This window comes from Crocodylus porosus, unplaced genomic scaffold (assembly GCF_001723895.1).
Source record: "Crocodylus porosus isolate Cpor-Errol unplaced genomic scaffold, CroPor_comp1, whole genome shotgun sequence".
NCBI lineage: Eukaryota > Metazoa > Chordata > Crocodylia > Crocodylidae > Crocodylus > Crocodylus porosus.
In genome coordinates, this window is record NW_017728943.1 from 104860738 (window position 1) to 104874709 (window position 13972).

The window sequence follows — 13972 nt, forward strand, 5'->3', positions numbered from 1 at the left end:
ATGACCCCAGCTGACTTCCTGCCCTTTGGGCAGGGGGCTGGACTCGATGATCTCCCGAGGTCCCTTCCAGCCCTAATGTCTATGAAATCTATGACGTTTACAGTTGATTTTTTTAAATTAGAAAAGGTCCTAAAGTGCATCCCTTTGTCCCACTTCTCTCCCCCTCCACTTCCCCCTCCTTACAACACAGCCTACACTGAAATGTACCAAATGTCATAATTGCTCGGAGCCAGAATTATTTCACAATGGACTGAATCCAACCCCAGTGGGAAAAATCCCTTTAATTTTACTGGAAGTTGGATAAGGCCCAGTGTTTTCCAGAAGGGAAAAAGAAAACTAACTTCTTTGCAAAAATACAGGGAAAATGTTTAGACAGGCAGAACACTTAGGTTGTGCTAAGTACTGTGCTTAACACCTCTGCTAGATTTTGGCTAATTGCATGCAATCAATTTTTGCAGTCCTTAACAAAGCAAAGCTTTAAGTAGTAGCTTAGCCACAGGAGTGTAGTATTTGCCTAAAACAGATGGGAAATTTATTTGGTGTCCCTGAGATCCTAATTATGACTTTTCTTTATTTCCTCATTCCACAACCTGTGAACAGTCTCGTTTAAGGAGACAGGATGTTGGCTTGAAAAGTCACCTGGATCAGCTGGACCAGCAAATCAGTGAACTGAAGCTGGATGTTAGTAAGACCTCCAGCGAGTATCTGGACAGTGACAGCCGTCCCAGCTCAGGTAACATATTTTTGATCATTCGTTCTCAGGACTGTAGATCTAGTGGAACTTGTATGAATAGGAACTGCTGAAAGAAACTTGGTTTATTAACTAAGCGAAGATGATATTGCTGGTTTGACGTGGAAAATACTGGAATATTTTAGTTTATATTCAGAAAAATGATCAGGGATTTTTCAAGGATATTATTTTTTCATCAGAAAATACCAAATCACCAAAACCACAGCTTTCCATTGGACTCTAGTTATTGTTTTGACAAAGATGAATATTCTGTTCAAAAAGTTAGATGGAAGAAGATGAATGGCCTTATCCATTCAAGAATAACCATTAGCTGCCTAAGACACTTAGCAGAGATGTGGAAAATCAAGATTCAAATTCCTAGTCTACAGAATTTAGTCTAGGGCTTTGAAGTGCCATCTCAAAAATCCAGTTTGAGTACCACAGACACCGAGATAAGGCAGTTACATTTTCTGGCCCAATCAATAATTGTTATTAAAAAAAGGTCAAGTGGTCAGTCAGAGTCCAGATTGGCCACTAGTTAGATCACATACCTGGGGTGTGAGAGGCTGAGGTTCAAGTCCCTGATTGGATTCAGGCAAACCAATTACGTGTTCCTTGGTCCTTTTCCTTCCCTGTATACACTACGATTGCTGGGTTGGGTGAGAGTCTCCCCTTTCAGGAAAATTCTAGTTCTTTTCGTGATATAAAAGAAGCATTTTGTTGAAAACTTTCATAAGATAAGAACCACCTCTTCCCGTCCATCTCTACATATCTACTGAAAATCCTTGCAATTAATACTTTTTTATAGTGCTATGTGAGAGCTGAGCAGAAGTTAGACGCTTCTCTGCCATTCACTCCCTCTTTAGACACAATTAGAACTCTTCTTCCTAGGTGTGCAATTTTTGCTTTTCTCATACATAATTTGGCAGCATGGCACTTGTAGTGTATATTGACTGTACAAGTTGACAGCTTCCTGGAATGCTTAAGTTGAAGAGTTATGTGGTTGGAAGCATATGCACAGTGCAAAGGAAAACAGCTTCTTTTACTATGATCCCTTCACACAGACTCTGTCAGATTCCTGCCTATTTGACATAGGTGCCATAGAGTTCTGTTTTTTCTTTGTCCTCTAAGGCAGTGGTTTTCAAACTGAGGTACACATGCCAGGGGTATGTGGCACTTTGCCAAAGGGTATGTGCCTAAATTTTAATAATGGCAATGAAGCTTCTGATTGGACAATGTACAGTGAATAATGGTGCTGCCGTGTATTGACATCAGTGTCAATACTCTTCCTGAGAAATGAATGTCCAGAGACATGTCAGGTATAGTGAACATGAGCAGCAATATTTTTCAGGTAAAGGGGTACATGGCCAAAAAGGTCTGCAATCCACTGATCTAAGGCCTAAAGTTTTAAGCTGGAGCTGATAATATTCTTATCCAGCCTATCATCCTAGGATACCCTCATCACACGAGCATGGACATTTGGTTCCCCAGGGACAGCTAGCAGTGGCATATCTTATGCTGCTGCTAGCTGTCCCTAAGGAACGCCTGTGCCACACACCCTTTGGTGCATGGCAGGTTACCCCAGGTGGGGTAGGGGAGGATGGGGCTAGCACTGCACTAGCCTGAGCAGTCTTACCTGGGGTCCTAGAGGCCTCCTGGGGCTGCAGCAGCAGTGATCTTGCCTCCTGGGGCTGGCAGCGGGAGTATGGCTCTGGCTGGCTGGGCTCGTTCTGAGGGGCATATATTGCCCCCCACATGCCCCTCCATTATTTTTTTTGCACAGGTTTTTTTGACCCCTGGATATCCAAGAGTCAGCCTCCCCACTCCCACCCCAACACTGCTCCCTTGCAGCCCGAACAGTTGAATGTGCAGTATGTGGCACCACAGATGAGTCTGTGGCACCACATAATTCACAGCCGCACTCATCTGGACATGGCCACTGATAATAATTGAACCATCTATCCAAGAATGCTTACTCTAGAGCTATAATGCCGCTCTGTACTGTACCATGTCCTAGTGTGTCAAAAGTGAAGCCACAAACAAGGTATCCATAGGAGCTAATCATGCTATTCTTGCTTTGACCACAACCCCTAATGCTTTAGGGACCATCGTTCAAGAGAAACATACCTCCCAGTGTCCCCTGTAGTATCATCAGATGTGACCAGTTGAGACATCAGGTCAATCTTAATTTCTTCTTTTTAATACAAAAGTTAACAAGTGTTTCCAAAACTGCCCAGGGATTTTTGGGTGCCTACAATTTTTAAATTAGAAACACCTTAAAGGGACATGTTTTTCAGGAAATACTGAGTACCCACTCCCTAAAAATCAACTATTTTGAAGATGTCTGATGTAGGCACCCAAAACTTGAGCTTTCCATAATCACTAGTCCCTTCTGAAAACTTAGGCTGCTACTTCGGGACATATGGCCATATTTTCAAAATAGATCATCTCTCATTCTCATATTTAGCGTGCAAGTAATCCTAATGGTATACAGTTAAATGTGTTTGCATGTAATGCTTGTTTGAGGCCTGAGTGAACTCTACCAATCCCAGTAATCTCTGGTTAAATTATAGCACATTTATGAGAGATATGTCTCAGACATATGCAAAACCCAAGCAATTGTAAATATACTTCTGTGGCAAAGAGGATTTAATTTATTTGCTGCACTGTCCTACCTGTCACACCAGGCCTCTCTTGGTCTGCTATCTCATAATATATAAACCAGTACAGTCTATTCCATAGTTGGGTTGTTGGCAAATAAATTGGTGCCCCCACCTGAGCTAGCCTGGGTGAGGAGGGTGTGTGGACACCCAGCAGGACTAAAAACAAGACCTATCAAAGGGGAGGATGAGCTCCCTGTGAGCCAACAGCCATCCTACCTGGAAGGGAGATGGGCTCCATCAGTCACTTTGCATGAGGAATCACTAGCGATACAAAGCAAGTTAACTAACCTCATACCAGATGGGTCGAGGTGCAGATCTACAACAACGGTATCCAAACACAGAGCGGAGCAAAAGAGGGTGCATCTAAGGTGCCCCAGTGGTTGCAGCAGCCTCAGAACTGACTTGATTTTACTGTACTGTTCTCCTATTCAGCCTGTTAAATCACGGTAAATCAGAAAGATTTTCCTATTTATTTTAATTCTGCAGGCTTTTATGACCTGAGTGATGGTGGCTCCTGTTCGCTGTCCAACTCTTGTACATCTGTGTACAGTGAGTCCATATCCTCGTCCCACACCAGTCTGTTGCCCGGTGCTCAGCAGCCTAAAACAAGGCTCAGTGTGTTTGATTACCGACCCAAGTCTGCAGATGAAACCACGGTACACACCACCAAGTTCCAGCAGCAGGGAGTCTGTATCAGCAATGGATGTCGGATGAAAGCTAGCACAGTCATTTCTGGGACTCCCACCAGATCCAGACCAAGGCCAGTTTCCACAGGTAACTTGTTGCAGGACTGGATGCTGTCTTAAGAAAACAGAGGCCTATGTTTCACTTTTAGCACCCTAAGATAATGCATGAAGAATACAATTAGTAATTAGCTTCATTTTAAACACAGAAGCAAGACAAAGCAAAGGAAACAAAACATTATTCCAAACAACTTACTAACCCATGCTCAGATATATCATACTCAGACATTTTATGTAATGATAGAGACAGATGACATATACAAAGAAAATAAAACTAGTATACAAAGGCCAAGCTATTATACACAGTTGTGTAAATACTTTTTACTAAAATTACTGGTTTGTGAAATAAGCAATATTGCAACTTGTAGGATAAATATCTTGGATGGGCCCTGGAAAAAAAAGTGCCAAAAATTCAATCAGGAAGAACAATATAACTTACACACACACACAGAGAGAGAGAGAGAGAGAGAGAGAGAGAGAATAAGATTACCGGAATCTAAATAGGAAATTCTGCCTCTGTAGAGAATAGAATTCCTTAAGGGCAAGCCATTTAATATGATATGTCTTTTCTTAATCTGTTTGAGTAGAGTTTAGGGAGTATACTGCTGAGCTCAGAAAAACCAAGGAATATGTAGGACTAGTTTAACTTAATATGGTATTTCTTAATGCGTTTTAAATGAGGATACCTCACCACCTACATTCAAAATACTGTGGACAACCTAACCCATGTTTGTTTTCAGAATTTACTATTTCTAGGTGGAGGGTGATCTACACAGAGAGGTCACTTGACCTTGGCTGGATGGTGCTATGACCTATTTCATTCGGCAAGAGCCTGAGAGCTTATTTTGCATTCAAATCTGGATTCTGGCTGTGTCCTTGAGCACACCCATTAATCTTCCTAAATCTTTGGTTTGCCTAGTTGTAACATAGGTCCCTGTTGTAACATTATATAACATTTGCAAATTGCTGGGTAAAGAGAAAAATTATATCAAAGCCTCTCAACTCAAGCACTTCTGCTTTTCAGGATTACATTTCTTCTTTTACACAGGTAGTGCTTTACCTTTGGGTTATTTTGCCAGGATCCGAGAAGTTACAACAGGAAACCCCCATCTGATTTTGGCTGACAGAATTCTGCTCAGCAGGGTAAATCAGCCCCTTCAGAGCTCTATTATAGTACACCTAGCTCTTCTAAAACCAGCTAAGATTTTTCCCTGTACCACGCTGCAGTTTACAGTGTAGATATACTTTTAGATCAGCTGACTTTCCACCTGTTTGTGTTCACAGAGCAAAGCAAAAAAAAAAAAAAAAAATATCAGGCTCCAGAAATGCTCTGCAATTTCTGAGGACCTTTTCTGTCCCATGAGAAAAATCTTTTGGGAGACTTAAAAATGGCAAGCTGTCTGCAGCTATTCCACTGAAAATTCTGTTGTACAGTATTGTACCTGGGACATTTGCATGCATATTAATTCAACAATCAGAATGTAATCTTAAACAGAATACTTTCCTATTAAGAATCCTTTAGACTTAGGACATTATTAGCAGGGTTTGACACTAGTATCTTTTTGTCTGGCTTTTAATTTTGTGCTGATGGATACAATAGAAACAGAGTTATTCTGGTATCTACTGCTGTCTTCTGACTACACCATGGAACAAATTAATCTGTTCTCTCCACCTCATTTAAAAGGGGACAAAAGCATTGTATTTTAAAATTCTTGCCCACATTCCAGCTCAGACAATGTTAGGAATATTTCCTCATGTAAACAAATCCTGGATTCATCTATATGTCTAAAATTAAACAAAGGAAGGGCCTAAAGCTGTTGTGTAAGACAAGGGAAAATGTATTGGTCCCAGAAGAAAATCAACTGACCACGCTTTACTTTGCAGGTGTGAAAAACAGTACAGAAATTCAACTAAGAGTTCCAGTCTGAGGAATCTTGCGTGCAAAGGAATCCCTCAGTAGTGAAAAGCTATAAACCACCTTTACTGGTCCCTAATCTAAGGAGGATTCCCTGGAAGAAAGGGAATCCTTGGGGCTCTGGGCAACCAAGTTTAACTTCAAACTGCCTACAGGTTACTCCCAAGTATGATGAGGTCTGGACTAAGTCCCAGAAACTCCAAGTTCAAGGGATGTCTCTCACACAGTTGAAGATTTAGCCCATTGTCCTTTCTTTCTCTGGCAAATAAAGATTATCATTTAGCCCATTCCTCAAATTGCCTTTTTGAAAAAAAACACACATATACAACATAACATCCAATTCTTTCTGCCATTTAACGAAATCCCCAAATGTTGGCTATTAGAATTAAAGACTCTAGGAGCCTTGAATGACGAGTAACCAGTTCTCTTCAGAAAGGTAATAGGCACTGCAACCTTGCTACCCAGTGACCCAAAAGATCCAGTCTAGAGATTCCATTAAATTTGGAAGAGAGAACCAGTAACTATCTTTTTTGCTGCCTCATATGGCAAGTTTCTGAATCAACACGGATCTTAAATGGCTTTCCAGTGTACTTAAAGTGCCAGTGTTCAGTAGTGTCTAATTGAAGTACAGTATAAAAGAATACAGCCATAGTTTCCAGCACTTACAAGATTAAGGGACATTTTACTTTTAGCTTTATTTAAGCCCCTTATACATCAGTTGGTAGATGACTACAGATTTCCAAAGACATTTGCCTGCTGGGAATCTCAGGAATTTGTTTGCTCAGATACTTTGAGAAACCTAACCCTGAGGGAGTCTTCAGCTAGTGCAGAGGAATAAGGATTAACAGATCCTTGGATTGTTTTATATGACCTCAGTTTTTGATTTTGTTGCAGTTAGATCCTCTGTTTTGTTTTTGTCCCCCATCTTTCTCCATGAAATAAGACTAATTAGGTTTTTTGGATGTGTTGGGTTTTGTGTGTGTGAGAGCATGCATCTTTAAAGGTCTTTTTTTTTTATGTGCACAAATGTTAAATGATCGCAGTATAAACCATCTGTAATACACAGGTTCAGTTATTTAAAATCAGGGCATCAGATGCTGATTTCCATTATGGCCGTGTAAATCCACACTGAAGGCATATTACACAAGATTTACAAGGGGGGTCACAGAGAACAGCCTGGCCAACTGCATTTAGCATTCCTATATAGAGGGATCTGTAAAGCATGTTTTCCTCATATTTTTAAGATGCCCGCAAGAGATTGTACAAAAGAGGGTGGGCCTCTTAAAGGATTGAAGCTCATTTTTGTCATGATTACTTGCATACCAATGAAAGTGCTATATACTTTCTCATCCACAGGCATCTCCCTCTGAACTATGCGGTAAAGTGGCATGACCTGTGATTTTACCTCTTTTGTTAATTTCTGTCCAACCTCCAGGTGACCTAGAATGGCTTGTATCAGCAGACACTGCATTTCAGAAAGCGACAGACCCCAAATCTATGCCTCCAGTTTGCCGTGGAGGGGAACATCAGTTCCACAACGTAGACCCCAAATACCAGAATGACTTGATCTCCAGGAATGGCAATGATGTCTACCCTTACCCAAGTCCCCTTCATGCTGTGGCTTTACAAAGCCCTCTTTTTTCCTTGGTGGGGGTGCCCCTGGAAACAGACAATCATGCTCCCCCCAGTAAATCCACACCTGCTGTGACAGGTCCCAGCTTGATTAGGACTAGGCCAGTCATTGAGACCAGGCCAGGGGGTTACATCAACAAACTGCTCCAGTTGACAAGATGCAGAGGGAATAATCAGGCTGCTGCCAGTGAGCGGGTTTCAACAAAGAGCCAACCATCCACAATGCACCAGAGACTCATTATAACCCCCAGTGCTGGTGGAGTGAAAATTAACAGCAGCAACAGCCAGCTGGAAAAACAACTGAGCTCTCTGGAAAGTAACAAAGCTGAAGGGAAGCTGCAGAGAGAGGTGCCTGAGGGGGAATGTGCCAAGCAGCAGGAGACTGTGCAGTGTGTGAATGCAGAGCAGGCATCCACCATGCCTGACACAGAGCCATCAGCTGTAAATAGTTGTTACTCTGCCAAGTCAACTGCCAGGAGTTCTCCTCTGACAGACGCGAAGGAGAACAGCCCGGAGCACAGTTCTTCCAGCTCGCAGCCATGCCACGAGGATGACAGTCTGGGCACTTTCAACATGAAAGCCCTCCTGCCCAGAAAGCCTAACAGAAGGGGCAGTAGCTTCAAAGTGGCTAATGTGAGAGGTCACGAGCTACCAGCTCAGAGTGAATTTGTCCATGCCCAGTTTGTCCCTGCAGAATCCCATCGAGTTAGAGTGAGGTTTGCCAACTCCAAAATGAAGTCTGTGAAAATCAAGAGGAGGAACAGTGAGAAGTTGCTCAGGCCTGGAAAGCTGAGCTACTGTACAGAAAAGCCAAAGGCAGTCCACCTGGCTGCCAGGTTCCCTGCTGAATGCCATCAGCCCCAGAGGCAGCCTGGAGCAAAGGGCCTTCTTAGGAGACCTACCTATGCTGGGGAGGTCACAGGCAGATCTTGCTCGGAATCCAGCCTGTTCCCTGTGCAATTCAGAATGCCCCCTGTGCCATCCAGGCCTGACCTTCACAGGGCATCTTCTAATGCCCTCTATTCCCTTGAAACTACTTATGTAGACACAGCCATCAAGAAGAAACAGCGCAAGTGGCAGTCCACTGTGGAGATCTCAGCAAAGGCCCATATTGCCAGTGGTTTTGGCTTTGGGCCTCCAAGACAGCCCATAAGGAGAGCAGGGGTCCTGCGTGCTGTGAGTGTGAGGGCACGTTCAAAGCCTCACCACCATGAAATGTATGCCAAAAGTGAGTCAGACCACTCTGAGTACTCTGCCGAATGTGCTTCCCTCTTTCACTCCACCATTGCAGAGACCAGTGAAGGTGAGGTTAGTGACTACACAGCCAACCGCTTTGGGGACAGTGAATCCAGTGAAAGTGATTCAGATGGCAGTAGCCATAGTAGTAGCTTCACTCTTGACTATGACGATGGAGATGACAGTGAGTTGATCTGGCCTGAAACATCTGTCCAGCAATCTGCAGCAGTCCAAACCTCTTCCAAACCTCTTCCCCCCATGCCCAAAATCTGCCGCATTAAAGCTTCGAAGGCACTGAAGAAGAAGATTAGGAGATTCCAACCTGCTTCTCTAAAGGTTATGACCATGGTTTAAGTGAGAGCAAACATCTGTATTTTCCAATGAGACATCAAGCTGGCTCTGGCTCCTTTGCAAAACAAAAGAGCTGATGCTCAAAGAAAAGGATTTTCTTAAACGAACTGTGAACATCCCTGAATCAACACAAGGGACCTTTTCATTTGCTAATGCCTGTATATAAATGTCACTGTATCTAATTTCCTCTTTTGCCATTTAGTCTGTAAATACCATTGTGTATATAGGGCAATGTCTTTTCTACAATGCTTCAGAGGTCACCCTGTTAAAAACGAAATGTTAATATGAGCTAACATGTTTGAACAGGCTCTGCCACAAGATTCTGTGAGAAGCCTCTTGGTGGCTTGTAGTCCATGGGCATACAGAGAATTGACCCAGTCTGAGACACAGGCCTTCTAAGAAGGCTTCACTATTCTCCAGATAAAGACCCTGAAGCTTCCCTCCCTCCACCAAGATTCTCTCCATACTATGACTCACAAGCAAGTATCTCCCTTTCATTGAGTCATATTCACTCCCCATTAACTGCTCATCTATCACTCTGTTCCTCCAACTGAGCACCACCAGAGCACTTGGTTTGGTTTCCTCCACACTTGGATAGATCATTCCCAGCCAACCCCCAATCATTAAGAGGGATCAAGTTTAAAGGGGAGGGGAATGTGCTGATGAAGAAGAACAAGCCATTAAGGATAGTTTTCTATATACAAAATTGAAGGCATAAATATGATGTAAAAAAGCCTGTCTTTACCATTTTTTTCATTCATTGTTAAGATGGACTGTTTCCTGAATGGGCAAAAAAAGAACGCTCTGTACCACAGCTGTGGCTGAGAGTGTAACAGTTTTGCCCTTGTCATTGCAGACTCAATAAATACTATTTAATGTTCTCCTGAAAACAATCTGTGTCTGGCTGTCTCTCCAAAGTCTTTCAGGATTGTTAGGAGTGGATCTGAGCTTCGAAAGTTCTTAAGGTGTGATGCCTGCCAGCAGTACCAGAAGAAAGGGGAAGTCCATTGTTTCCTATTGCTTTTGTGTGTTTTCCGGATAAGTTGTCCTTCAGTCAAGAGTCATCCTAGTATGGCTGACAATTATCACTTAGCAATGTCCTTTGGGCCTTTAGCTCAAGATGCCAAGAACATGCCAGTAGAATAAGTCAGTTTTAGAAAAAAGATTCAGCAAAGTATTTTCTTCAAGGATTGATGTTTATAACAGTTGCTTATAAACCTAAGTGGTAAATAATCTAAAAACTTCCCCAGTTTTAGAATGCATCTTCATACCCCCAACCATGCAGCATACAGACAGCAGCAACAGTTTAAGTACCAGTAGAAACCCAGTTGTAGAATCCCTGCGGTGCAGTGCCAGCTAATTTACCCTGTTTCTTGGGTAGATTTTCCAGTCCATGTTGATCTTTGTGCTGGAGCACCTATACCAGTATCAGTGCCTGAGCTAAGTAGTTTAAGGCTAGCCGAAGCACTTCTGTGACTAAAACAAAGTTACTTCCATGACTACAGTGCAGACATACCCATTCAACCCCATTATATAAACTCTTAAGCAATCATTTTTCAGTTTGGTCTTGGCGCTGCCTCAGGCAGAGATTTTGGGAGTTATATTAACAGCTTGGAGGAAAGGTAGTTAAAGCCAGTCATGATAACAATGTTAAATATCTAGAAGGCTGCCATAAAGAAGAGGTATCAATTCCCCTGTGCTGCAGAGGGCAGGATGTGAAGCAATGGCTTTAAATTGCAGCAAAGTGGATTTAAATTAGGTATCAGGAAAAACTTCCTTACTGTTAGAGAAGTAAGTCAGCAGGGGACTCCTTCACTGGAGGTTTTCAAGATGAGGCTGAAAAAGCATTGGGGAGGGATGATTTATGAATAGCATTCATTCATTCATGCAAGGGATTGGACCAGATGGTCCTTGAGTTCCCTTCCAAACATGAATCTATGACTAAAGTGACACTAGTGTGATTTTCAAACCAATTCTGTTCAGTTGTTTCAAATAGGCACATAGAGACTATAAATTTAAACTTGCTTTACAGAGGCTTAGCTTACACTTCTGCATTTACAGGTGCAAACTGAACTGACATAACCCACTTTAAACTGGTATAAGCATGCATACTCAAAAGTGAATTTGCTGTTAGGTTACAAGCATGCAACTTGTGCCTTTAGGTAATCATTTTTTATTCTTTTTCTCGGCACAGGGAGGTGCAAATGGAGTTCAAGTTCATGCCTTGTTTATTAGTATCCAAGTGTCAATCCCCAGCACCCTATACCTCAGTACCCCCTCCGAAACATTCCTGTCAGAGATGCAGGGCATCTCAATTACTTTGGTCCGAAATAAACACAGGTTTATAGCAGAAACTGCATGAGAATGTTCGTTTCCTCCAAGGATTCATTAACAAACCAAATCATGACTGAACTTCTAACCAAGGTATTTTATTCCTTGTTGGCATGCAAGCTCTGCTTTAGCTTTAAAACACTTCACACTTTTGGAAAATGAAGTACAGATCACTTTTTCCAACTCTAAGAACCCTGTCATAGCAAGGATAAGAACCCAGATGTCCTGAGTCCTAGACCTGGGCATTTCCCATAAAATCATCCTTCCTCACTGCTCTCCTGACATTATCCATACTAAGACCATTCCTCCTTCATGTTATAATTGAGAGGAGCAGAAATCACTTGCATATTAACCGTGGAGTTTCCCAGTTAAGCAGAGTCCAGTGCTAAAAATGACTACATTGACACCATTATTGTTCTTTTAGTTATCTGTGATTAATGCTGACTCTTTCCATTTCAGACAAAGCAGTATTAAAGTGCAAGCATTTAATGCCCAACATGGATTTACACACTAACATTCCAGTACGGTGAATAGTGGCATTTCACAATTCTGTTAGTAGTTTTCCTATTTCTGTGTTTAGCTACAAAACAACCAAGATAGTAATTTATGCCATGCTGGCTTTCCTCAGCACTTTTTCATGAAAGAAAAAGCTTTGACCATGGCAAATGTTGCATAAGAAATCTCAAATTAATGGATTTTCTGTATTTGCAGGTTACCCTTGCTTCTACTTAAACATTAGCAGTTTCTGTTGTGAAGCCAGTTTAACTCCAGCCTACAAGAGGCCTCATCTTAAAGTGAAAACATAGAATCTAAACCAGGATACTGTGGCAACCCAGGATGCCTTGAGAGATTTTCAGGGATGCTGTGGGGTGCCACACAATGTTAGCACTGTTAGGTGAGCAAACCTGATTCACAACGTAAGCCCAGAGTTTCACAGAGGATTCATGGCATTCTAAGCAGCAGAACAATGCTCTTTAGTCAAAATAAAAGTGAAAATTAAGAGCTGAGATTTTTTGAGGAGTGCCTTGAGTTATTGAGGCGTGCCTTGAGTCTAAATAGAGTGTAATCCTATACTTTGGGTGCACTTCTCACAAACTATGAAATTCATGTTGTGGTACCCTACATGCAATCTAATACATGATCAGGGTCTAAATCTACTTTCCCTTTATTTAAAAAAAATCATTTTTTTTTAAACTAGTCCCTCTGCTGATTTTTTTAAGGTTAGTAACAATTCTACTGCTCTATGTTCCAGGTCATCATTTATAACTGAAGATGGATTTGTAAACCTCCCCTGGAAGGGAAAATGTCTTGGGTTCTGGGCCATTATTCTGCCCCCAATGGTGTTTCTGTATAGTAGTCACTTGATAGGGGACAATGATATAACTTCTATCCCTACCAGGGGCCAAAACCCAAGATCCATATCCTTCCAGGCTAGTGCCTCTCTCTGACCTGGTGTCCTGGCTTTACAGGTCCTTCTCTCTTGGTTGGTAAGTGGTTGTTCAGCTGCTGCAGGAACAATGGAGGGTGCTCTTGGCACCGCTGAAAAGTAGGAGTGTTGGCGGGGGGTTACAACTGGGTTTCCCATTCTCTGGTCAAGGGTCCTAATAGTCACTAAAAAGTATGAGACCCCTTCTTCCTCCAAACAGGTGCTTGTTGAGATTTTTTTGGGGGGGTTGCTTAGTGTTTTCGTTCTTTTCCATAAGATTTGCATCTAGTTCAAGTAACTGGAGGTGTTCCTTCTGAGCATGCCAAAATGCCACTTATGCAATGTGCTACTTAGAGCTGCATAAGTGCTGTTTATCTGCCTAAAAGGAAATTGTATTTGGGCCTTATATGGCTAAGTACGAGTTTGATCCCTATCAGTGAAATAATCTACTGCAATGTCTCTGATGACAAAATACCTGGCCAGGTATTTTGTAATTTGCATCTGTATGACACTAGTAAACAGTTACTTACACAGGTGAGTAGCCTTGCCGTCCCACATTGCAGGGGTGTGGATGACCACCCAAGAGCAAAGCAGTATATAATCCAGCCCAAAATGTAAATTAGTAGGGTTAGAGAGAAGGAGAAAGTAAGGCAATATGGGCATATGAACACTAGGGAGAAAAAGAGGCAAAGGAGAACTGATTTAAAAGGGTGAGGAAAGAACAAAAGAGAAAGAGAACGAGACTAAATTATAGAAAATCTATAGATCTGTCAGAGTAGGAGGGGCCATTATCATGGCCTAATCTTACCTACTTAACTGGGCTGTAGACTTCACCCTGTTCTCCACAACAAAAAACTTGTGACAGAAGAGGAAAAATAAACCCCCCACGTAGGACGTACACCCAAGGGTTTGTTTGCTTGCTTGTTATTTGTTTGTTAAAGGAAA

At 42.1% G+C, this 13972-nt stretch overlaps 1 protein-coding gene across 2 annotated transcripts in view; it reads left to right on the top strand.

Annotated features, from left to right (window-relative positions):
* DACT2 (dishevelled binding antagonist of beta catenin 2) overlaps window positions 1–10160 on the top strand; it is a 17875-nt gene extending 7715 nt beyond the window's left edge. For both annotated transcript variants that reach the window (XM_019549946.1, XM_019549947.1), the window contains exons 2-4: window positions 601–733; window positions 3880–4167; window positions 7487–10160. In XM_019549946.1, coding sequence (XP_019405491.1) covers window positions 601–733; window positions 3880–4167; window positions 7487–9273 — 2208 coding nt within the window. In that variant the 3' untranslated portion in view covers window positions 9274–10160. The remainder of the gene's footprint in view (window positions 1–600; window positions 734–3879; window positions 4168–7486) is intronic.
* Window positions 10161–13972: the final 3812 nt, after the last annotated feature.